We start from the raw sequence: 27,612 nt of genomic DNA on the forward strand, positions 1-27,612 counted from the left end.
TCCGAACCGTACAATGATAGACCTCGTTTCGCTCTATAAGTAGAAATGGGGTGAGATAAGGTGGATATCGTTTTGCGTGGAAAGTACAATACTGTCCAGAGGACCATCCAAGTAAGGTCCATCCCACCTCACCTCTGCTTATAGGGCGAAACGAGGTGTGTCATTGTACAGTGCGTGTTTTCAATTTTTCATGTACAGTTCGGGTTTTCAATTTTCCACGCGAATCGAGGTCCACCCACTTCTGCCTGCGGGGGAGGGGCGGTAGCCTACATGTGTATACACACTATCTATACACACATATCAGTAAATTATTCGTTTGCCTTGTAAGCAAATTGTTTTGTTAATAACTTTTTAATAAATAACGAGCGACGGGAAAGATCAATGATCTTGAACTCTTTAAAGATCAAGGTCAATATCAAGGTCAGTCAAAAGTCATTTGGGGCTGACTGTATAAAGGGGTATATTTACCCACCAAAAATAGGTTATCAACATTTCTTCCGTATAAACATGGCTTCATTTCCGCTTATGTACTTACCGCTCTTCCGTCTCGTAGAAGAAGCGCGTGCAATGTATTTGTAATACGAGTCTTTCTTAAATATAACCTGATTATCTGTGCAATTCCAAAGTAAAGAGTCAGTTGCAAACATTCGTCCCAACAGATGGGCCCAGGGCCCAGGGCAACTAAACACAAGATAATAGTCGGGTCAAGTGAGATTTCGGTAGGAAACGCGAATACGAACAGTCTTGAGGTTATCTCCCCGCCTAGTGCAATAGTACAAAATATAACCGCGAGACAAAATGGAAGGCGAGATCACGAGAATTTCCAAACTAAAGAGCATTGAAAACTGGAGCGTTTGGAAATAAGAGTAATCCTAAACGCGAATAGAGTCTGGGGCATCATATTCGGAAGCAAGACCGACTAGATCGTTGTGTTGCGAACGAGCTAACGCAAGCCACATATCAAAAGACCCTTGCGGCATGAAAAAAGCTGATACAGTGGCACAGAAGGTGATTGCTACGACAATTGGGGAGCAGCCGTTACTTCATACGATTAATTGTGAAACGGTAAGAGAGATGTGGGGAAAAGATCTCAGTACACGAACAGAAATTTGAGGCGGGTGTGCACATGCTACATAAAAATTGGTACAGCATCACAAAAAAGAGCTCGGATGACATCGCAGCACACATCGCCTAACTGGAAGATATGGCACACAGGCTAAGACTAATGGGTGAGCAAATTCGAGACTCAATGATAATCACTAAGATCTTAATGACTGTAACTACGAGCTTCCGTCATTTCGTCAGTGCACAGGAATCCGCGCCAGTGGGAAAGCGAACACTCGCAAACTTGATGGTAAGACTAACTATTGAAGAGTCTAGATTCTCGGCGAGGGACGATAAAAGCGAAAGTGCTCTATCGTCGAAGGCTCAGTGCGGGAAGGCTCAACAAAGGTTTAAAAGAATCGTCGAAACAAGACAAATGCTACGTATGTGATAAGCCGGATCACTGCGCCAGAGACTGCCCAAAACGAAAGGGAGGTAAAACTGAAAATAAGTTTTTCAAAAATGACAAGCCTAAAGAAGGCAAAGAGAAGAAACTGCATGGTGAAGGATTGGTGAGCGAGTTCTCACATCGACTGCGATGAGATCCGAGAGAGACACAGGATGGTTTCTAGACTCCAGCGCCAGCGACCACATGTCTTATAGGCGAGAATGGTTTACCACGTATCAGACCTTTGACATCCCAATTACCGTATGTATTGGAGACGTGGGTCATATAGAAGTCAAAGGAAAGGGCTGCATTAATGTGCTCATGTTCGATGGAGAAAAATGGAACCAGAATCATTTTATCGATGTACTGCGCATGTACCAAAACTAAAATAAAATTCGTTTTTAGGCCCCGCAGCATTGGGCAAAGGGCTTAAGATGTAGTCAACTCGCACCACTTGCGAACTAGTAAAAGGCGGGCGCACAGTGGCAGTGAAAGTTAGGCGAGGAAAGCTTTACGTAATGCAATTCAAGATTGTCGAACCGAAGGGACCGGAAACGAGAGACAACTTTGCGTGCGCAAACCTAGACTCAACTGGAACGCTGAAAGGCGAGCACGAGAAACTAGCCCACCAGAATTTCAAACACATAAAACAAATCTTAAATCGCTTTTAGATATACGTAAAAAACGAGCAAGAACTATTCTGTGAGACGTGCACTTTGGGCAAAATGCATGTTTTCCGTCCCAGAAAGCACCTCACAGAAAGCATTGGTGAGGATTATAGATTCCGACCTCTGTAGACCTATGCCAAGAAATCCATGGGTGGATCAAGATATTATCTCCTTCTGAAAGACGATTACTCACATTTCCGCACAATATATTTCATTAGGAGTAAAGCGGGAGTAAACACGCTGTATAGAGAACTTCCTAAGAAAGGCGAGAAACAGTGTCCATCAGGTGCCAACCGCACGGACAATAGACTTGAGTTTATCAACTAAGCCGTTGTCTCGTCAACTATATCAATACCACAGAAATGCCTTAGGAGTTTGGGAGGAACATTGAAGGCAACTAGGATAGTGAAGCAAAGTGGAAGTGTTGGAGAAGTTGTCTTTACTAATCAGTAATTTTCTTTATCAAAGTCAGTTCTTTCTTTATACCAATCAGTTACTTTTTGTTTACACCAAAAACAGGTTGTCAGCATTTCTTATACATGTGGTCACTTTCTTAGGAAAGCATTGTCCTTCAAATAAAATCGAAATTGTTTCAGATGAAATTTACTTAAACTTGTTACTAGTATTGGTATTAAGATGGTCTGTCCTCATCGGTCAAGTGAACTCTGCAATTTATTTCGCATCTACAATCTTGAAAGTTAATATCTTTACGCGACATACAGAAAGGAAGGATAAATGCAATGAGATTTTTCTGTTTAAGTTGAGGGTGAGAAACTAAAGCGTTGACCGCGGAACTGGTCTTAAGGAAGTAACCATGCACCCCGTAAATGCATCGATTCCCGGCGAACACCGGCCGGATGCCGCCCGATCGAACATCAGTCGGGCGAAGACAGTGCGGTGCGCCCACATTTTTAATTCCATCAAAGAAATTATGTGCGCGCGTTATTAATAGCTCGCCGCACCGATAATCCCCGCTCCGACGAGCGCCGACGGGAGGCGATCTCCGCCGAGCGTGAGAGCGTGGCCGGGAACCGTAATTCCGCGCCGGAAAAATCACTTCATCTTGAGCCAGCTACCTTCCCGATCCGCTGATCCTGAAAGAAGAAGCACTCCGACTCCTAGAGAGGCAGAGAAAACGAGGTTCAGTTATCTGGGTCTCATGCAAGAGATCTTGGGCCAAGCCAGCTTGTTCTCGATCAAGAAATCTTGTCGCCGACGCGTCCAAGATCTCCTAGAACCGACCGGCAGGCTAGCTTCAACCTGACCGGTCGTTCCATTCCGACAGATCTTCCCGACAGCGTTCCGCGCTTTCGCCCGGGAGATCTGCGTACAGATTATATTCTCGCTGCGTAAAACGATTGTAAATATCCCGCGTCACAATTCTCTTATACCTTAAGTAATAAATCTTTAAGTTTGTGTAAATTAAACTCTGGTTACTGTCTCTGGGCCTACCTATAGAGTCCCTATAGTAAGAGTTAGGACATCGTCCGCCATTAACAGGGAATTATGCGAACGATCAAGAGAGACAGCCTCCCCACTCTCGTACTTCGGGATGTGCTTTGTCTCACTCCCACTAACTTCTCCCCTGTTAATGGCGGACGGTGTCCTAACTCTTACTAGAGGAACTCTAGGCCTACCTATCAAACCCCTGGTCCGGCGAGCTAGTTCGCGTTCGATAACTTTAAAACGGCAGGTCGTTATAACTGCTATCTTGGAAAATCCCATCTTCTTTATTTCAAGAGCTTCATCTTCCTTAATCTCATAGCCCTACTGACTGTAATGGGATGCAGACCAGATTCAGGATCAGATCCTCTGAACATGCAAATTGAAAGGATCTTGATTGTTGTCTGAATTGCTTAAAAGAGGACGTCATATCAAAAGAGGACGAGGCAGAGGAAGTAATAGTTGGGTTTTCTTTGATAGGTTAGGTGCCTTATTCGTTGTCAAAGAGGATAGCGGGGAAATATCTCTATACTCAATGAATCGCTTGGAAGTTTTATCTTTTTTAAAAATTAAAGAGAAAAAGGGGCGAGATCACTGTAGAGAGCTTTGATGCCTTTCTAGAGTGGTTATCACTACTTTCTGTCAAATCTATCACATTAATTTTGCTATTTGCTCTACTATTAGAAGTTTAAATCATGGGGCCTCGAAATCCATCCTGGAACATTCCAGGGCAGATTTGTTAATGAGAGAGTCGAGGACAGCTTGGATCGCCGGCTCATAGCCCCTTGATATCCATGTCCATATTATAGGAGACGTGCTGCTGCAAACCTTTCTCTCGGGGATCCAACATGTTGGGTGTTTTGAGCAGAATAAATAGAATTAAGAAAGGATCGAAAGAAAAAAGGGAATTAGAATTAGGGTAGAAAATAAACTGTGCAGTGCTCGTAAATAAAGATAGCGGATTTAAAGAAAGATGGCTGACTTTTTGTCGAGAAAGCCGGCAAGGCGCTGTGTAGAAAGCGGGAAGAACCTCCAAATCTAAGTGCAATGTGATGCTAAGCGGAAGCACTCTGATATAGACAAGAGAAGCAGGTGATAAAACACTTCAGAGCCTGGAAATAGACTAATTACTTGCAATTAACAGGAGGGTTACCGATCGAGTAAGTAAGGAGAAACACGTATAACATTCGCACAAAACTATTAGAAATATTCTGCCGTGATATCGCCTTAGGGCGATTCTGTTTTTCAGACAGTTGCATGCGCAAATTGCAATAGTGCAGAGAGAAAAGAAGGCAAGCAGTGCAGAGGACGCAGACCGGAGATTTTCGAATCTGTGTAGCGGCGATAATTTTGAGGTTAGAAGAGGCTCGTGGAATCTAGGAGTGGCATAGGAGGTAAACAGAAAGTCTAGGATCACGTAAAGGCAGGAAAGGGAGCGGATGGAGGAGAAGAAGGAGGAAGGTAAAGAGAGTAAAAATTGTGAGAAGTACGAGAAAGAAAATAAAGAAACGATTAAAGGAGGTAGGAGCACAGAGAGTAAACACGCGAGGACAGCGGAACTGTCAAGAACAAGAGACAGAACAGGAAGCCAAGGGTCAATTACAGACTACTTAAAAAAGAGGGGAAGAGAGGAGGAGAGAGAAGCAACAGAAGAGGCCGAGAAAGAAATCATAGAAAGATTTAATAAGGAGAGAAGATTAGGCAGATCACCGCCAAACAAAATAAAGAAAGAGGAAAGGAAGGAGGAAAGCATGGAGGCGGAAAAAATGTTGAAAGAGATACTGGCAAAATTGGAGGAACAAGAGAGAGAAAAAAAGAAAGATAAAGAGGAACTAATGAAGGAGATACAAGATCTGAGAGAAGAATACAGAAGAAGTGAAATGATATGGGAAAAGCAGAAAACTGGTATAGAAAGCAGAGTAAAACAACTGGAGGAGAGAATGGAGGAGGCAGAAAGGAAGAGAGGAGGAGAGAGGGAGAGCAATGAACTGATGAAGAGAATGAAGGAGATGGAGAGAAAAAATGAATTAGGAGGAGAGAGAAAAAGAGAAAAAGAGAAATGAAGGAGGAGAGAGAAAAAGGAAAAAGAGCAACTTTAGGATATCAAAAAATATAGATAGACGGCCACGAAAAGAAATGGGATGAAAGCGAAGAAAAGCTGGAAGACGGAAAAATATTTCGGAGAGAGCCAAGAGGAGCAGAGACGGGAGGAAAATGAGGAGAAGAATGTACGAAGGAGAAGAGGAAGAAAGAAGAGGAGAAGAGTAGAGGGAGGGAAGAAACGGATAGGAGAAGGGCAAGCGGGAATGACAGTGGGCTTCTGGAACATAGCAGGGCTAAAAGGGAAAAATGAAGAGTTTTGGAAGATAGTAGAAGAGTGGGACATAATAACGCTTCTGGAAACGTGGGTGGAAGAAAAAGAGTGGAGCAAAATAAAAAGAATAATGCCAGAGAGATATATATGGAAATGTCAGCCGGCGATAAGAGAAAAGAAGAGAGGAAGAGCAAGAGGAGGGATAATCACTGGAGTAAGAAAAGGGCTTGAAGTAGAAGGAAGAACAGAGAGAGAAGAGGAAGGAATAGTGGAAAGAATTGTAAGAACAAAGGAGGGAGAATGGAAGATTATCAGTGTATACGTAAATAATGACATTGACAAAAAATAAGAATAATAAAAGACTATACGAACGAAGGAAGTATAGGAGAGCGAATAATAATTGGAGGCGACTTTAACGCAAGAACAGGAGAAAAAGGAGGAATCACGGACATCTTTGGAGAAGAAAGAAGATCAAAAGACAAAGAAATAAATGCAGAAGGAAGAAAACTGATAGAATTTCTGGAGGAGGAAGGGCTGGGAATATTGAATGGAACCAAGGGAGATAAAGAAGGAGAGTTCACCTTTACCGGAGGGAGAGGAGAGACAGTAATAGACTATGTAATAGGAAATCAAGAGCTATGGAAAAGAACAGAAGAGGTAACAGTTGGAGAGGAGATAGAATCAGATCATCAATATGTAGTATTAAAAGTAGCAGAGGACATAGAAGAAGGGAAAAGAGAAGGGAAGAAAGTGAAAAAAGTAATGGACTGGTCCAAAGAAGCGGCAGAAAGATATAGAGAGAAGATCAAAGAAAAAACTAAATGGAACGAGCCCAGAGGAGCTCATAGAAGAAATAAAGAACGCAGTAACACGAGCGGCAAGCTGGAAAGAAATTAGAATAGATAATAAAGCGAAGAGAAAAAATAGATGGTGGGACGGACAATGCGCAGAGCTAAGAAGAGAAGCAAAAGAGGAGTTAAGAAAATGGAAAAAGGGGGAAGGAGAAAAAACAGAATATATAAAGAAGAGGAAAGAATATAAGGAAAAGATAAAAGAAAAAAAGAGAAGGAAAAGGAACGAATTATAAAAGAAGCGAAGGAGGCAAAAAATGAAAAGGAGGTCTGGAGATTCATAAATAGAGAAAGAAAACACAGAAGAGAGGTGAATGAGGAAATAAGCGAAGAACAATGGACCGAGCATTTTAAGAAGCTACTAGGAGGTGTAGGAACGAAGCAGGAGACAGAAAAGGAAAAACAAGAAACAGGAGATGGTAACAAAGCTCAAGAGGGAATAAGGAGGGAGGAGATAGAAGAAGTAATAGCGGAGATGAAAAATAAAAAAGCAGCAGGAACGGATGGAATACCAAACGAGGAATGGAAAAACGGAGGAAACAGATTAAAGGAAGCAATATGGAAGATATGTGACATAGCCTGGAAGAAAGGAGAAATGATAGAAGACTGGAATGAAGGAATAATTGTACCAATAGTAAAGAAAGGGGAAGGAAAAGAAGCAGGAGACTACAGAGGTGTGACGCTGATGAACACGAGCTACAAAATATACGCAGCTATTTTAGCAAAACGACTAGAAAAGGAGGTAGAAGAGAAGAAGCTAATACCGGAGACGCAAACAGGATTCAGGAAAGGAAAAGGAACGATAGAAAATATATACACATTGAACTATCTAATAGGAAGAGCGATTAATAAAGAAAAAGGGAAGCTAGTGGCAACATTTATAGATTTGAAAGCGGCATTTGACTCAGTTGATAGGGAAATATTATGGAAGGTAATGGAGAAGAAAGGAATAAGCGAAAGGCTGAGAGTTAGAATTAAAGAGCTGTATAAGGAAACAAGAAACGTGATTAGATGTAATGGAGAGAAAGGACCGTGCTTTTGGACAGTCAAAGGAGTAAGGCAGGGATGCCTTCTGAGTGCGCTGCTGTTTATATTGCTGTTGGCGGACATGGAGGAAGTAATGAGAAAAGGGCAGGAGGGAGGAGTGGTTATAGGAGATACAAAATTCAGGACGCTTGCATATGCCGATGATGTGGTAGCAATTGCAGAGGAAGAAGAGGAAATGAAGCAAATGATAAGGAAGTTGGAAAAATACTTTGACAAAAGGAAACTAACAGTAAATGTGGGAAAAACAAAAGTCATGAGATTTAGGAAAGGAGGAGGTAGAATCAAGGAGGTGGAATGGAAATGGAAAGGAGAGCAAATAGAAGAGGTAAAAGAATTTTGCTACTTAGGATACATATTCCAAAGAAACGGCGGACAAGAAGCGCATATAAAGGAGAGAGTAAGAAAATCCACAGTAGCGATGAGGCAAGTATGGGGTATAGGAAAAAGAATTTTTGGAGGAGACTGGAGAAGAAGAATGAAACTCTTTGACTCGCTGGTGGCAAGTGTGGCGATGTATGGAGCAGAAATATGGGGATGGAAGGAAAGAAAGAGTATAGAAAGGATACAAGAGAGATTTATAAGATGGACATTAGCATTGGACTGGTGCACGCCCGGTTATATGATAAGAGAAGAAACTAAAAGAGTTATGATGAGAACAAAAGCGGCAAAAAGGGCAATGGCATATGAAGAAAAATTAGAAAACGGAGGGGGAAACGAAATAGCAAGAGCATGCTGGAAGGAAATAAAGAAAGACGTAAGAAAAGAAAAGTCAAAATGGGAAATAGAACGTAGAAAGTTTTACGAGTGTAGAGGATATGCAGCGGAAGAGATAGAAAGGAAGAGAGAAGAAGGATGGAGCAGTATAGAAGAGATAGAGCGCAGAGATAGAGATATACAAATACAGGAGATAGATGAAAGGGTAAGAGAGTCAAAGTACAATAGATGGTACAAAGAGATAGTGGAAATCGGAAGACCTGAGTATTTGGAAAGAAGAGGAAAGGAAAAATCGATGACAAGGATAGCAAGATTCAGACTAAGTAACGAGATGCGTAGCGGAAGACACTGGGAATCAGAGGAAAAAAGAAGATGCAGAGTATGTGAAGCAGAGGAAGAAACCTGGGAACATACACTGGAGAGATGCGCGAGGGAGGAAAGTGATGACATGGAAGAAGGAATAGGGGAGAGAGTAAGAAAAATTTTGAATGGCAAGGGAGAGGGAGAGAGATGGATGGTGAAGTTGGAGGAAAGAAGAGAAACACGAAATGTAGAGACAAAAGACTGTTAAAGTAATAATATTCTATTTTGTTTGTTAATTATAAAGTTTATATGTATATATGTATGATTGTAACCCATTTCAAGCCGAAAGGCAGAAATAAAGCATTCTAATTCTAATTCTACTTGCAATTAACAGGAACAATCTAAAACACGTCAGATTCCTGGTGAAAAAATTTTTTACCTTTTCTCAAAAATTTTGTAAGAATTGTGACTTATAAAAAACTTTGAAAAAATATATAAAATTTTTCAGATACTTTCAAAAATAATTGGCTGAAGATTTTCGGAATATTTTAGTATCCGTATGTATGAAAATTTCGGATAAATTGCACTGATTTTCTCATATCTATTCAGATTTCTACAAAGATATATTAATGAAAAATATTTGATTCTTATTTTGTCTAAGTTTTTCTGAAAAACGTTCCATTTTGTGTAAAAAATCTGAAAAATTCTGAACATTCTAAGAAAACGTAAAAATTTTTATAGAAATTCTGATTAATAATATAAAAAATTTTGAGATATCTTTCCACCAGGAATACGCACGCGTTAACAACTGAGTCTCCTTTTCCCGATTCAAAAATCTGGTATTCAAGGCGAGAGTGAACTTTGTGAAAGCTTACCATAGCGATACCTACGGAGCGTCAAATGCCGCTGGAAACAGCCAATCTTCGCTGGGCGAAATCGGCACCAGTAGGGAAACTGCCTAATATTGCACCTTATTTTTAAAAAGCAAAATTTTGACTGAAAACTCCTATAAGAATATAACTAATCCGCATCATTTTATTCTAGGATTATCGTAATATGGTTTCCATGGCATGAATGTGTTCAAAGTTTACTTTAACTATCTTTTCTGTAGGAAAACAAAAAAAGTAGATTGATGATATCGAAAAAAAGTTCCTAATATCGCACCCTTACATATTTTTATTAAAAATACAATTATGACACACAATATGTGCTGGAAATAAAAAAAAACTCAAAATAGAGCACATTAAGTTAATAAGGATATCCTCTTTTAACGATGAAAAATGCCCATGGAGTTTCACGGACTATAGGGTGGGGTGATGTGATCAACATCCCTCCTGACCGATTTACTTTTGGAAAAGATCTTGTTACTCATTGGACAGAAGGCTGAGGGAGCTTCAGAGATATTCTAGACGCAGACAGTTAGGAAAAATGGGCGATATAATGAACATTTCTAGAGGGAATTAAGAATACTACAAGGAAGAAACATAACCGATTAAAGCATTACAATAATAATCAGCAACAAATATAGACACAATATCACATATTTTTGTAACAGAAATTCGTTCTTGGTACATATCTTTTTTGCTGTACTAATAACAGACACCTCTTGCGAGATCTCGAAACCTCGTTGAAACTATGAACTTCCACGCTACTTTTTATATCACAGTATTTCCCGCTATTAACGACTAGAGTAGTAGCTGGCGAGGCACAAAGGAGAGTCCCAAACAAGCTATTGTAAAGACGACATGTTATTATATATCGTTAAAAGTCATTAGAATAAAAATTCTAAGTCACACCAAGGAATACTATACCACTGATTAACATAACATATTAACGCGTACTCCTAGGAGTAGGGGAATTGTGCCTAATATCGTCCTTGTTCTTAATTCCGCACCCAACGATATTGAGACTGTTACGTGTTGTATTTTGTCAGTGAGCAGTGGAAGCTGTTGGAAGCAGAGTTCTGACTAAAATAAAACAAAAGATCATCCAAGGCAGCGTTGTTCAACAGCTTTCACTGCTCACTGACAGAATGCAACATAACAGTCTCAATATCGTAGGGTGCGGAATTAGGAACAAGGGCGATATTAGACACAGTTCCTAACTCCTAGGAGTAGAGGCTAACATAACAGGTTATGTTAATCAGTGGTAGGGTAACTGGGGGGAATATGCCAGTGTGGGGAATATGCCACTCGTTATGTTTAACAAAGCTACGGCTAAGAGCGTTGTTGTAAATACTGTGAAATTGTTAAAAATATTATATCTGACGTTTTGCCCAAGTTTTACTTACTTCCTGTCAGTATTATAGTTTTTATGGGGTAAGTACAGTATGACAAGTATGACAACGTGCTTTTTAAAATTTTCTTAGTGTTTTATATAAGATATTCTTCAAGCATTACACTATTTTTAACTTGATCAGCTTGTCGTTCTATTAATATTGGTTAGGATGAAAGTATTCAGTACGTCGCCGATTCGTTTTACTGGCAATCGTACAATATAATACAGGCTCATTTTAATATAAAACTGCATCTTGGGGGATCATGCCACTATTTAGATAGGGGTAAACTGCCAGTACTGTTTACAGCTTCCTAACCTACTAGTAGTATCCTGCTAGTAGGTTAGGAAGCTGTAAACAGTATAAATAAATATTTTGCCAAATAAATTTTGAAAAAATGTTGAAAAAATGTTGAAAAAATGATGAAAAAATATTGAAAAATGTTGAATAAACACGTTTATTTAATGCGCTAAGAATATTATAGGCTACGTACTTAATATTTTGCAAAATTGCATTCCGAATAATTTAGACTACTTGTAGCACACAGAGTACTATTAAAATGCAAAGAAAGTAATAAAAATATTCTTTTACATGTTTTTAGACAAGAATGCCCTTCTAAAGTTAAATTACTATACATGTTTGTATATGTAGCATATTATCCCATACTATGTGGCATATTACCCACATGGGTGGTGGTAATTTTGCCACTTTGCAGCACTTTTGTATTTCTTTCTTTTTAATAGTAAACAATCAAAATATTTCATTAAAACCATATATAAATAACAGATAAAATAAGGAAAAAGAAGACCAGTATGCAAAGATACCTCAAAAAGAAAGAGAAATAGGGAAAAAATCATATTTTTCTTAAATGTGGCATATTCCCCCGAGTTACCCTATAGTATTCCTTGGCGTGACATAGAACTTTTATTCTAATGACTTTTAACGATATATAATAAGATGTCGTCTCTACAATAGCTTGGGACTCCCCTTCGTGCCTCGCCAGCTACTACTCTAGTCGTTAATGGCGGGAAATACTTTTATTGATTTATTGTTAGCACAACTCTCTTGTCTCTAATACCGTATCGTTCTGACCGTACATCTTGGCGCTCTCATTTGCTGGCGGAATCGCTGTTTCCACCAAATTCTTTTACTAATACATGCAAAACTATGTCTTATTGTAACAATAAATATTTCTATTAATTATATGTTTTAGCTACAATGGCACAAAATATTGGATGGGCCACTGATGCAAATGTATTAGCTGCAATGTTGGATGCGAATCTGTCAGTATGGCTATGTCCTAATTGTGTTCATTATAGTGATCGCAAAGTAATACGACGAACAAGAATTGATAAAGAAAACAGGTATTGCTCACAAATTGCTAAATATAAATGATATATTTATACATATATTACATAATATTAAATTTATGACTATTAGAACATCAAAAACGTAATTTTAATATGTGCCTCTGAATTATCAAATATTATTATATTGAGCATATCTTTTCTTTGATTATTTTAAAGACAATCTTTTTTAGTGATAGCTGTGCCCTTATGAAAAAGTACACTCAACTTTGATGGTTAACACCCAAATTGAGAGTTAACACTCAAATTTGGGCGTAAGTTTAGTGTTTGTCATCAAAGTTAAGTGTCAACACTTAAATTTAGGTGTAGATTGAGTGTTGACCATTAAGGTTTAGGTAAATTGTGGGTTTAATCCTCAATGATGAGTGTTTATTGGGAGTTTATTCTCAATGATAAGTGTAGATTGGGGATTAAGCCTCAATGTTCAGTGTAGGTTGGAGATTGATCCTCATCGTTGGATGTACAACGCCCGATCGTTTCACATTAGAAGGCGCGACGCGCGAGTCGCTACTCTCAAAGAGCCTCGTTAGGTGTCATGGCCGCACTTGCTTGCGTTTCTTGTCCGTTACCTCTTTCTTGACGGATTGATCGTGCGGCGCGTGTTCTGGAGACCAACCGAGTGAGAGTCGGATTACCAGGGAGAGCTCACCGCCAGGAATGGGAGAGCTGCGGCAGCTAGCTTCCGAGAGGGAGGATCGAGGCGAGGAGTCCGATTCAGCGAGCGGAGCCCTTAAGAGATTCTCATTGGGACGCCATATTTGTTACTTTCATTTGAGGGTTTATATTTTTAGCGTTTATACCGTCATTTTTAAGGATTAACCATTAATTGAAGGTTAACTATCACTTGAAGGTTAACCATCATCCAAAGAAAAACCCTTAAAGTTGGGTGTGATTTTGGACCGCCAATTGAAGATTAACCTTCAAATGATGGTTAACCTTCAATTGACGGTCCGAAATCACACCCAACTTTAAGGGTTTTTCTATGGTGTTTTTTTAACGGTTAACACCAAAAGTTGAGTGTATTTTTCCATAAGGGTGATCATAATATACTAAACTTTTTTAATTTTTAAGATCACATATTGTACTAACTAGAATGTGCACTCGATTTTTAGATTATAACCTCTTTGCATAGATATTGATCCTTAAACATTTATTTACTTATTTATTACTTATTAATTATATGTAATATTGTATTTAATTCTTTTACGTAATTCAATTTTTGTGTAATATGTATCTTTTAATATTATAAATAATTCCATTTTCATAATTTACAAATATTTTTATACAGTGAATTTGGAAAACAGCCTAACATTGTGAGTGTCCGTAATGGTATCGTCATGGTGAGACGTGGAGATGGTGCTATAGTAGCTTCATCTTTTTACAATCTCTTTACAAGTTTTCACGAACACATATCGAACAAGAAGTTAAAAGAAGCACTTTCTCTCTGTCGTGTGGCTCAGGTAATATTTAATGTAACGTAATATAATAATATATTTATATACATTACCCCACTAGCACACGAACGATGTGCGAACAAATTCTCGTTTGGATCGCGCGTAATTGTCCGTCCTTCAAACCAACCGAATGAAAATCGCCGAGCCGCGATGCTAAGTCGTCTGGCACGCTGTCGGAACGTTGCGAGATTGTTCGGAATAACTCGAGTATCTTTGACCGTTGCGAGACCAGCCAATCGTTTGTCAACTACATATTGTTGCGCTCGTCCGCGCGTTCGCAGCACACTCTCACTCGCGCACACACACTCGCGAACGCGGCGCGCAGTCCCGTTTCCGGGAATAAGTATTCTCAGTTAAAAGAGAACTCGTTTAATGCAGAAATAGAATACAATGGCTCGTGAGCTCGAAACACGTCAGGTCGGCTCGAAAGCCCGGCGGATAATCTGAATGTCGACATATGTAAATAAACAACGACAGGCTCGTCGTTAGGAACGTTGTCAGGCAGCGCTTCGCGGCTGCCTTTCGGGCTTCTACCGGGCGTCTCGGCTCGGGCGCAACAGCGAGCGCACAGCACGGGCATAGCACTACCCCCCCTCTTCCAAGATTGTCGCCCCGACAATCCGGGAGGGTAGTTCTTCGCGGTCCATATCTTCTCTAGTTCCGTGGGCTCCAGGGCACCGTATGGTTCACCTGCCCTCCTCGAGCTGCTGCTCCGAGTCAACGGACCCCATACCTCCTGGTCCCCGGTAGCCGCACCCAGGTCTCCAACCGTCCTTCTTCTGGAGAGAGCTGGCCAGGCTCCCCCCTCTGACGGTCCCATGACGACCCTGCAGGAGCTCTGCTCTTCCCGGTGTGGTCTCCTTCGCTGCCGTCCTCCTCTGCTGCCGTCCCACTTAATCTTCGGACAAGGGGGGGGGGAATCTACTTTCCGTGGACCCAACACACCGGAGGGCTCCCCAAGTCCCCGCCCGGCATTTGCCCTACGGCCCACGGGAAAACCACAGATCAAAAAACCGTGGGCAGGCGGTCTTCTTTTTAAAAAAAAAAACTTCCTTGAGAAGTCTTCGGCCGATGTTCCGCCGCGGTAACCACATCACTCGCGTACCGCCGACTTCCCCTAGGAAAACAAAAATTATGCGCAGTAACAAGGAACTAAACGTTTGAAAATTGAAAATGAAATCATAACACGTTGTACAAGAATTCTTTATTACAAATACATTCTTTTATTAACATTCCTTTCTCTTCCTTTCGGGCCCTTCCCCGCGCTCTTATTTTCCTCACCGCGCTTCTCGTTTTCTCCCGCATTTTCAACCTCCTTTTTGGCAAAATTCTTATTAAAATTTCCCCTGTTCCTCTCGGAATTATCCCCTAAGATAATTTTAAGCGCTTTAGCCCTTTCGACGGCCAAATTTAGAGAGGTTATTCCCTCCATCTGAAGCGCTCGCCGAATAAAATTTTCGAAAATAGCCGAGATAAATTGCGCGCAAGCGATTTTGTCGCGCAACTCATACGGACACTCGGGGTACGCCAGGCGAGATAAACGCTCGATATCGGAACCAAGAGCGGCTAGATCTTCCCCAAATTTTTGTTTACGATTCGTCAGTGCGGAATAACAATTTTGGGAAGAGTACCCTTCCCCAAAACGCAACTCGAGCTTCGTCCTAAGTTTCGCAAAGCTCAACCGTTCGACATCCTGCACTGTTTCTAGAATTGAACGCGCCCTCCCCCTCAAGCTTGAAGCTAACGCGACGGTTTTCGTCGCGTCGTCCCAACGATTCGCCCGCGCGATCAAACTGAGTTGAGAAAAATATTCTCGCAACGGAGTCGTCCCATCGTACGTATCAGGCTTGAGCTTGTAACCAAGCCTGTCACTCGCGTCCGCGGCACTTTCACTCGCGCGCACAGATTGCACTCCCGCGCCGCTCGCGACCGCGGCCCTCTCTCTCGCGTGCGCGCCTCGCGTTTCCGCGCCGCTCGCAACCGCGGCTCTCTCTCCCGCGTACGCGTCTCGCGTTTCCGCGCTGCTCGCGTCTCGCGCCCTCGAGTTCCCGGACGCTCTATTAATTAAGGAACTTAGCTCTGGGGTTTCGCTGGAATTCGTCCCTCGGAGACGATGTAGTTCCTCCTCCTGGCGGCGAAATCTCTCGGCGTATTCGCGCTCTCTACGTGCGTGTTCCTCGCGCATCTCGCGGATCTCCCGTATTACCGCCTGAAGTGTGACGACTTCCGCCGTCATCTCCGCGGCGTCCGACTGTGGAGTCGCCATCCTGAGCCGTTTCCTTGTGGCCATGAGGATGTTCTCGGCCGTCGTAACGCGGCTCGTCGCTCGTCTTATCCGCGCAGCTCGTCCTTCCGATCCCGGACGAGCCCCCAAAAATGTTGCGCTCGTCCGCGCGTTCGCAGCACACTCTCACTCGCGCACACACACTCGCGAACGCGGCGCGCAGTCCCGTTTCCGGGAATAAGTATTCTCAGTTAAAAGAGAACTCGTTTAATGCAGAAATAGAATACAATGGCTCGTGAGCTCGAAACACGTCAGGTCGGCTCGAAAGCCCGGCGGATAATCTGAATGTCGACATATGTAAATAAACAACGACAGGCTCGTCGTTAGGAACGTTGTCAGGCAGCGCTTCGCGGCTGCCTTTCGGGGTTCTACCGGGCGTCTCGGCTCGGGCGCAACAGCGAGCGCACAGCACGGGCGTAACAATATAATAAATGATAAAATTGCTGCTTTCAACAAAAAAAACATGCATGATCAAATTGTCCATTACAACAATTGATAATTCGCGATAAACGCGAAGACGCGAGAGCGCTCCGCGACCGCAAGCGCTAGTAACGCACGTTGCTACTACGGGGCTATACTACGCGCCAGTATTTCTCTTAATAAAAAATCTTCACGCGTTAGCATAAGAGGCGAGCTTGTGAGATGCTTGACAATAGTGGTTTGTGAAATAAAATATTTTGATAGCTTTTCTTTTTCTTAGAAGTTCTTGATAGCTTTTCTTTTTTCTTTCTTTCTCCTTTTTCATATGGTTAAAAAATAAAATAAAGTCTTGGGTAAATATTTCCCTTTATACAGCTCCAATGACCTTGACCTTGACATATGTTGTCAAGGACATGACCCTGAGTAACTTTTCCTTATAACTTAATCGTCGCTCACTGCTTATTTAAAAGTTATGAACAAAAAACTTTGAAAAATTTACAAGTTTGTGTCAGTGCTAAAGGAAGTAATTTGCTGATATATGTGTATAGACAGTATACATGTGAGCGGGGGAGGGGCTACCGCCCCTTCCCCGTAAGCAGGGGGGATGGAGATGGACCTCGGTTCGCGTGAAAAATCGAAAGCATTGTGCAATTTTATCAAGAATATGTCACAATTTATTCATTAGTAATTGATACATTAGTTAATGGATATAAAGAAGCAATTATTTTAAAAAATTGCGGTATTCTTTCATTAAAATAATACTTTTTTAAACAAAAATTTAGCTATGCAATTTATATAATATTCTTGTTTTATGCCAATACGAGGCAAAGCAGCACGCATATCGCGTCATAATCGTTCTATATTTTGTGTATGTACACCCGACACAGAGTCTACAAAATTCTCAGAATGAATCACAGTCTGATGTATGCAATTAAAATCATTCAAAGATCTGTATCCTTTCCAACAGTCCCTATAGATTATTGTGCCAAGTTTAATACGTTGCTGAATGATTGTAATTAATGTATTTGCAGTACGATCTTTTACTGGGATAATAAATGTACAACTATGTTACAAACAAGGTCTATCATTGAACAGTTCGGGTTTTCAACTTTCCACACAAACCGAGGTCTACCCCCCCCCCCCTTACATGTGTACTGTCTATACACATATTAGCACACATGTCAGTAAATTACCTTCCTTAGTAGTGACATAAATTCGTATATTTTTCAAACTTTTTTCGTTCATAACTTTTAAATAAGCAGTAAGCGACGATTAAGTTATAAGGAAAAGTTACTCAGGGTCACGTCCTTTACAACATATGCCAAGGTCAAGATCATCGGGGTTGGCTGTGTAAAGGAAATATTTACCCATATACCAACAGGATTTTTAGCGATTCAAAAGTTAAGTAACTTTTTTAACATTTTTAACCTACTGCCTCCACGCATACACTTTTCACGCGAGACGAGTTGCTACATAGGTTTACAACTTTCCACGCGTGGAAAGTCCACGCATGTACTTTGCAAGGCACACTATGTGGCTAGTTTAACGGTAGTGGAGCCCCCCGCAGGGGGGCGGAACCTACTGCCTCCACGTATACACTTTCCACGCGAGACAAGTTGCCCATGAGTTTACAACTTTCCACGGATGGAAAGTGTATGCGTGGAGGCAGTAGGTTAAAAATGTTAAAAAAAGTTACTTAATTTTTAAGTCGCTAAAAATCCTTTTGGTATATGTTTTTTTTAATCTCAAAAGAACCTATTTATAAAGTTTGACTTAAATCGGAGCACGGACGTTTTCGCCTTTTTAAATAATTAAAAATAAATTAAATTATTAAATTTATTGCGAAAAATATTACCATCAGCCAGGGTTCGAACCTGGAACCTCTCTCATTCCATGTAGGGCGTCGTACCAATTCGACCACTGAGGCACGTGGCAATATTTATCGCAATAACACACTAAACAATAATAAGATGGAGACATCGATAATATAATTTAAGTTAAGTCGCGGTGTATAATCAAACCAAAAGTACATTCGTAATTCGCCAACAATATAATAAACAATTAGCATTCATTTAATCGACTACAATTAGCGGATAATCATCGTGACGATTCAACCATTGGTTTTGGTCCGATTAATCGTCAAGACATTAAATGAATTCTAATTGTTTATTATATTGTTGGCGAATTACGAATGTACTTTCGCTTTAAAGATTAATTATTTTTATTAATTTATAACTCGATAACAGTTCTAGTCGAATGTTCCGTAAACATTTATTCACACGTTCTCTGAACGTTATGAATGAACGTTCCATGTAAACGTCAGACGAACGTTTTCGTGGTGGCACATCCGAACTGTTTCCGAACGATTCGGGTTCGAACGTTACCCAAACGTTTTCCCGGCGTGTATGTGCTGGTGGGGTAATTATAATACTACTTATATATCTACTATAAATAATAATATAATAATAGTATTCATTACATGAAAGCTCTAAGGAGATTTCACTCATGTATACACAAGTGTTTACAAACTCTAGAAAACTATAAAAAACCCGAAGATAGGACATCGATAAATAATCTCTAGATATCGTGACAAAATCACCTGCTTTACTCCATCCCAATCGAGGCTGCTATATACTCCAAGTAGCTCTATATTTACGTATCCTAATATTTAATATTTATTACAGGAATATTCTTGTACATATATATGGGCATTCTCGCTGAAATTTTCATGTTTTGACTCTGACCTACTCCAATAATTTTGGCAATTTTTTTCCAAGAAATGTTCTGAAAAAGAGAAAACATGTATTTGTTTGTTTAGGCCTACGACCAATATATCCGACAGTGTAATTTTTGTAAAAATTGCATTTTTCGGTAACTCTACTTTAAAACGATGTTGAAAATATTTAATTCTATCGAAAAATGACTGAGATAAAGTTTGTTCACTTTAAAATAAATTACATAATGTATATATATTTTTTAATTTCTAGACAGTCTAAAGTTGTGTTATACGAGAGGAAAATATCGGTTTTCGTAAAGTTCGTCAATTTTTAAAATTAAAAATAAAATTTGTAAAAATTATATTAGAAATAACGAAATTTTTTCGACCTATTGAAGCATGACAAGATTTTTTTTCGATAAGTTCTACCTAATTGAAGTTTTTGTAATAACCTGAATTCGGGGCTCTACTCGGACTAAATCATTCAAAATGCATCTATTAGTAGCAGATTAGTGTTATATATCTTGATATTATATTGTTACGCATTAGAAAAATATATTTTTCGGTATTATATTTTATTGTCTATTACGATTTTTCTATACAAAGCCTGAACTACGTTTTATAATTAATTTTATTTAATAAAGGTATAGTGTTCGATATCTTCCGAAAGAGAATATCTTTTTCTCTATCGCAGTGTACACACGAGTTGCAGATGTAAGCGCTAATTGAAATTTTTGTAATAATCGCATTTTAAAACTAAATTATTCAGCGCTATGTTTCTTGGCGAGGTATATATATTTTTTATTACTTTACTTGTTTATTCTACATCTGCAACTTATATGTAGGGGAAACCGGGGCGAAGTCGTCACTATTTTTTCAGTGCCGATTTTTAACAACAAAACAAATAATTTTAGTAAAATGTGGTAGAGGAGACCGGGGCTAAACAGTCTGGTTTTTTTTGGTGCCGATTTTTAACAACAAAATAAATAATTTTAGTTAAATATGGTATACCACTGTAAAGAGTGAACCTTTAGCTACAAAATTTATTAAGGAAATTTTTATCTACGTCGCTTTGTTTAACCGGTATAGAGCAAAAACGACAACGGTGGAAAAATTGAAATCTCAAAAATGCCGGGGCTAATCGGTCACACTGCATTTTCAATACATATACGTACATCTAATTCTGAAAAATGATAGGATACATTTTAATAATTGTTTTTTAAAAGAAAAATATAAAAATTTATTTAAAATTTTTATGCGAAACATTATTAAAAAATAATTGTTTTACCTATTCCATAAAACAATTTAGGCACGTGAATACAGAGGTTAACCAAATCGTAAACTCCCCAACGGCACGTCACATTGTCAACGCGGGCAACCACGGGGAACACGCGTGACGGCGTTCCGGTGCCATAGGATCAGCGCGGACCCTCGAGCAACCTAATCAAGCCGCGTTTCTTGCAGGGGAGCGATAAATAGCGACAGGGGGGTTAGAAAAGCTCGCGGTGGAGCGCGACCATTTTACCGACTCGACGGCGTCCTCGCGCCGATTCCTCGACGCGCCGACGACGACGACGACGACGGCCACGACCACCACGACGACGACGGCCACGACCACCACGACGACAACGGCCACGACCACCACGACGACGACGACGACGACGACGACGACGACGACGATGACCACCACCGACACTACAACGGCGGCGACAATGACGCCGAGACGATGCGGCGAACGCTGGACGATGCGGTCGCACGCGCGACTGTCACTGACTTAACGACCAACAACGACAATTTACCGCGGCCGGGAGTCGGGACGATCTACCGCGCGCGCGGCATGTCAACTCTCGCGCGGAAATCGCGGGATCTCAGAGCCGTGCCGTGCCTCGCCGTACCTCGCCGACGTGCCGTGAGCGCGAGCGATCTCGAAAACAACGGTCCGCCATCTTTTCGGTCGGCCAAAACACCCGTTTTGCGACGATACGTGCGTACCATTTCCCTCTTACACAAACTGACGCACGTGCAAGGGAAGACAGAATCACGCTCGAGGGAAACCTAACCTGAAATCGCCGCTGAAGTCGTGCGCCCGGCGCGCCACAGTGATGAGATTAGCCCGATTAGCCCCGGGTGCTTGTAGACTGATTAACCCCAAACACAAGTTTCAGGTTTGATCGCCCATGAAATATTAGACATCAACGATAATGAAAAAACTACACTGGATTCGTGTTTAGCATGCATTACTCTTTATAATCACGTACCTCGAGATTTGGAGAGCAAATATTATTGCAGATATTACAAAATTTCCACGCGCAGAAAATTTCACTTTCACCTTCCGAAAACACGTTTGCCCTCGTAAAAATCATAACACGGCAGGTAACCTGCCGAAACTCCGTTGGTCACATGGGTACCATAAGCAGCGTTTACAATGTTAATAGCGAGTTCGCACAATATACAGGTTCCGAGATATTTGATTAGACGTATTTACCCCGTAGACTTTTTAGCCCCGGTCTCCCCTACCTATACCGTTGTAAAGAGTGAACCCTTGGCTACAAAATTTATACGGACATTTTTGGTCCACGTCGCTTTACTCAACTGGTATAGAGTGAAAACGACAAAGGTGCAAAACTTGAAATGTCAAAATTGCCGGGGCGGAGTCGTCACTCCATTCTCGGACTGAATTTTAAATAAAAATTCATAATTTCAATCATGAAAAATGATAGGATACATTTTATTAATTATTTTTTAATAGAAAAATGGAAATATTAATTAAAAACACGATGGCGGAAAATAATTACAAGAAAAGCGCACACTTATGTACCCTACGCTCGCACGTTTCTCGTCAGCTCTATTCTGTCATCTCTGAGCACACGCAGCACATATTATCCAAGTCCTCGCCGGAATTCGACCACTGCTGTTTCTTTGACTTTGATTTTCGCTAGAAGCCTCCATGATATGGCTTGGTGACGACTTTGCCCCGGACACAAGTTTCAAGTTTGGTCGCTTATAAAATATTAGAAATCAATGAAAATAAAAAAACTTCACTGGATTCGTGTTCAGCATGCATTATTTTTTAGAATCACTTACTTTGAGGTTCGGAGACACAATAATATTTAAGATATTACAAATTTTTGACGCGCAAAAAATTTTACTTTTGACCTCCGAAAACACGTTTGCCTCGATAAGAATCACAACATGGCACATAACCTCACTAAACTCCGTTGGTCACGTGGGCACCATAAGCCGCGTTTACATTATTAATGGCAAGTTCACACAACATACAGATTTCGAGATAATTGCAATGACAACTCCGCCCGGTGACAAATTCGCCCCGGTCTCCCCTACATTGTAAGATAGACAAAAAGATATTCTATTTCGGAATATATCGAACACTATACCTTCATTAAATAGAATTAGTTATAAAACGTATTACAGGCTTTGTATAGAAAAATCGTAATGGACAATAAAATATAATACCAAAAAATGTGTTTTTCTAATGCGTAACAATATAATATAAAGATATTGTGACAGGAAAATAAAATCCTTTCCCTCGACATCGACACTCGATGTAATGGTCGATCCGACAAAATTTATGAAATACCGACTGTACGTTTTCTGCTGCCCGCGCTGCACGAGCGCCGAGCCTTGTAAACCGTCGAAACGGAGAGCCAATAGCGTAGCCGCATGTGACGGAATATATCGACCCTTAACGATTGGTAGGATCGGAGGGGTGGGCGCGTGGTAGCGGAACGACCGAGAGATCTCGGGGACTTTTCCGTCGGTCTTCGGCGTGATCAGTCCACACGTAAATATGTAATCCGCGGTTCGAATAGCGATCAGCTGTCTGCCAATTAAGAATTGTTATTTCGAGTGGTCTCGACGATAAATTTGTCAACGCCGTATTAGACGGTGTCCGTAAAACAGTGTGAACGGGCTGTGTGGGCCGTTTTGTCGCAAACAGCGGCGTAACTTGTAACGTAAGTCCAACTATGTCAAAACACTTATATATCGCTTGATTATCTCTCTTTTCTTTTGACTTCTACAATATTCCTTGGGTCCTCCGACGGAATTCCCCTTGTGCTGTCTCATAATAATTTGCTCAAAATCGCTAGCCGATTGCGGAGAATTAGGAGAATATGAGTTTGTTAGTTCTCACAAAACTAACTGGCGCCCAATTAATAAGGTAATTTTGTCAAATCACTTAGAGCCCTGGCAGCCATTGACCCAGGCCGCGCCAAGTGTCGGCATTATTCATAAAATTAAATATTAAATTCTGTCAAAAGGATAACGCCGGTCCCAATATAGAACATTAATCTGCTACTAATAGATGCATTTTAGATTATTTTCCGAGTAGAGCCCCGAATTCAGATTATTACAAAAACTTCAATTAGGTAGAACTTCTCGAAAAATAATCTTGCCATGCTCCAACAGGTTGAAAAAATTTCGTTATTTCCAATATAATTTTTATACAATCGAATAAGAATACAAGCCATTTTCGGTCTAAGCTTAGATCTTAAGCAGCTCAATATTAATTTCCGTGTATATGTATAATTTTTATAAATTTTGTTTTTAATTTAAAAAATTTACAAACTTTACGAAAAACGATTTTTTCCTCTACATCGTATAATACAACTTTAGACTGTCTAGAAATTAAAAAGAATATACACATCATGTTGTTCATTTAAACTGAACGAATTTTATCTCAGTCATTTTTCGATAGGATTAAATATTTTCAACATCGTTTTAAAAAGTACAGTTACCGAAAAATGCAAATTTTACAAAAATTACACTATCGGATATATTGGTCGTAGGCCCAAACAAACAAATACGTGTCTTCTCCTTTTCAGAACATTTCTCGGAAAAAAATGTCGAAATTATTGGAGTAGGGTAGACCGGGGCACGTTGTCACACATTTTTTTCAATATTTTTTGTATTTTTTACATTCAATATTTGAGAGTACTGTGATATCCCAAAATTTCGAGTGAACTCTCAGCTTCAATTGGACAGTATCGAATTTTGTGTGATTGTTACTCTACAGTTGTTACATAACAATAAATAACGACAGGTCGCTTGTGACAACGTGCCCCGTGACCGGGGCACGTTATCACATCAAATGTAATTGCATGCAAAATGTTATCCAAACTGTATTCAACGTAAATATCAATATATTATAGTGCGCTGCAATGTAAAAAAGTAAAATCCTTCACAGAAACATTTATTTTATTTCAAAAAAGTACAAAAAGCACGAAGTTTTCGTCTTAATCTAAATACAAGAATTCCACTCGAAAGCGCAACTTATTGATCGTTAACAGCAAGACGAATTACTTCTAGATCGACTACTGCGGCTCTCGCAGTTTTCCGTTTGTAGGAGCGCACCATATCCCAATTGCACCTATGACATTAAAATTCGTGACAACGTGCCCCGAGGGCATTTTTTTACTCCAAACAGCCTCATGGCCGACACGTTTGAGATATTCATAAGGTTAGGTATTGCACGCGGTAAGTAAAAGTACATACTTTAAGATAATATAAAGGTCTATTCTGAAAAAACATAAGCTTCCTGTCCAGTACGTAGAATATTAGACAATAAAATTTTACTTACGGTCGCAAAAAACTTTCAAGTTGATTTTACGTCAACACGGCTGGAGCAATCTCAACACTGTAAACACACCAAAGATGGGCATACACTAACACGTTTTGGGAATGACGAGTGCTGCCCTCTGGTTATTAGTTTTTTAAATAAAGCCGATGTGACAACATGCCCCGTGTGACAACGTGCCCCGGTCTACCCTAGGTCAACGTCAAAACATGAAAATTTTAGCGAGAATGTATATATACGTACAAAAATATTCTGTAATAAATTATTCTGTAATAAATATTCAATATTAGGATACGACGGATACGTTAATGTAGGGCTAGCTGGAGTAGCGGCCTCGATCGCATCAGCTGACAATGAGTTAGAGCGAGAAGGAGAGAATGATATTCTCTCTCTCGCTCGCTCGCTCGGCGCGCCGAACTTGGCCGCGGCCGCAGCTAGTGTTGTCGGACTCGGTAGTATGCGGTAGCGTGTGGAAGAATAAAAGTAATATTTTTGTATAAATATTACTTTTATTTTACAATCGTTGCAAATACATTAAAATATACGCGTGTTTAAATATGTGCCAAATATTTATTTCACGTAGAAAACAATACATTATCTATGTATATAAAATATTTAAAAAATTAATAAAGAACAAGAAGAAAAAAAGAAATTGAACAGCGTAGGTTGCGATTCCGCGTTCCTAATATTACTTATTATCAGTGTTTTGAAAAGCTCTCGAGATCAGCTACAAGAATATGCATTGAAAAATAGGGGTTTCCATTTAAGAAATTAAAGGTGTCGTTTACGTGAGCTTTAAACGACCATCCAAGGTCAAACCAATGGTACCATCTTATGGCCCCCTCGAAACCAAACAACTTTTGTCTGAAACATTTTTCTGTAAAACTTATAGTTTTCGAGATTTTTCAGGGTTTCCATACTTTTCTCCCACCCTGTATGTAGTATATAACGTATCTCTCTATATGTCTTATAACACGCGTACACTATCGATTGCTCCATATTCTTCTTCTTCTTCTTCACGTGCCTTGCCCTCGGAGGGCGTTGGCGATTAGTAGCATAACTTTAACCTTGTCTAAACCGCTGTTCTAAAAAGAGATGTGGTACTGAGTCCAAACCATTGTCGGAGGTTCTTTAGCCACAATGCTCTCCTCCGACCGGGGCCGCGTTTTCCGGTTATTTTGTCCTGTATTATAAGGTGTAACAAATGGTATTTCTGATTACGCATCACATGCCCGAAATATTCCAGCTTCCTTTTCTTGATTGTATCAAGGATCTCATCAGTCTTTCTCATTCTCCGAAGCACCTCCGTGTTCCTTACTCTATCAGTCCAGGAAATTTTCAGCACTCTACGATAAACCCACATTTCAAAAGCTTGTATTCTCTTGCACATCGCATCCGTGAGGGTCCAGGCCTCCACTCCATACAATAAGATACTAAAAACGTAACATCGAAGAATTCTGACTCGCAGACCCATGCTCAAGTCACGGCTGGTTAATACTTTACTCATTCTGCGAAACGCGTTCTGTGCCTGTTCTATCCTGCTCTTTATTTCCTGGGTCATATCCCATTTTTCATTAACCTGACATCCGAGGTATTTATACGACGACACTCGCTCAACGCATTCATTCTCGACTGTAAGATTGCCTTGCGGAAAGCCATTCTTACTTACTACCATCCATTTTGTCTTCTTTACGTTTAGTCTCATTCCCATATTGTTACTAGATTCAACGACAGCTCCATATTCCAAGCATAAAAAAAACATTCTTGAATAAAACGCGAATTTTTTAACTATTTTATACATCATATACATAGATATGTATTATTTTCTATGTGAAATAAATATTTAGTACATATTTAGACACGCGTATATTAATATATTTGCAACGATTGTGAAATAAAAGTAATATTTATACAAAAATATTACTTTCATTCTTTTACACGCTACCGCATGCCAGCGATCCTGTATTTACAAACAATTCGGCTGCGGCCAAAGTCAACGTGCCGAGCGAGCGAGAGAGAGAATATTATTCTCTCTTTCTCGCTCTGATTTAGCTGATACGATCGACACGGATATATTTATTTTCGATGTAGATTCATGCAAATGCAAGAGAATAAAAATCGGTGATTAGTCCATTACATATTCTCTTCTTGTAACTAACTTTACTCGTAAAGAACTCAAAAGTGATATGTAGGATAATTTTTCCTGAATGTAAAAATTTCTTATGTATTCTTTATTCTCTTATAATGAAACGAAGTAGTATTTAAATATAAGAACTGATATAAATAATAAAGAATAAGAAAAAGTGAAAAGATAATCTATTACATAATTTTAAATATGCTTTTCCTAATAATAAAAGATCGAAAGAGTATATATTTGAGCACATACAGCTGTCACCTGACGACAATATTTGCTTAAACAAAAATACTGCAGTTTATATATACAAAATGATACCCAGGGGACGTAGGGACAACATGTAGGAACAATATCGTGCAAATAGAACTAAGATTCAAAGCCTAGAAAAAAAGATTTTCACTAAAGAAGCTTTATTATGCAGGAGGCACATGCAGGTTGATAGAATGAGCAGTGTTGCGTGTAACAGTAGTTGCCGGATCTTGTAAGAGATAGCGCTGCAATCGCTGCAATCTGACAAGGAGAGATATATCGTAC

General features: G+C 40.0%; 1 protein-coding gene across 1 annotated transcript in view; it reads left to right on the forward strand.

The window, feature by feature from the left end:
- Window positions 1-12,323: 12,323 nt before the first annotated feature.
- Oseg5 (intraflagellar transport protein Oseg5) overlaps window positions 12,324-27,612 on the forward strand; it is a 94,020-nt gene continuing 78,731 nt past the window's right edge. The window contains exons 1-2 of the mRNA XM_071720135.1: window positions 12,324-12,471; window positions 13,763-13,934. Of these exons, the coding sequence (XP_071576236.1) occupies window positions 12,326-12,471; window positions 13,763-13,934 (318 nt within the window). The 5' untranslated portion in view covers window positions 12,324-12,325. The remainder of the gene's footprint in view (window positions 12,472-13,762; window positions 13,935-27,612) is intronic.

Source organism: Temnothorax nylanderi, unplaced genomic scaffold (assembly GCF_030848795.1).
Source record: "Temnothorax nylanderi isolate EJ_2023f unplaced genomic scaffold, tnyl_v1.0 TNYL_tig0326_pilon, whole genome shotgun sequence".
Lineage (NCBI taxonomy): Eukaryota > Metazoa > Arthropoda > Insecta > Hymenoptera > Formicidae > Temnothorax > Temnothorax nylanderi.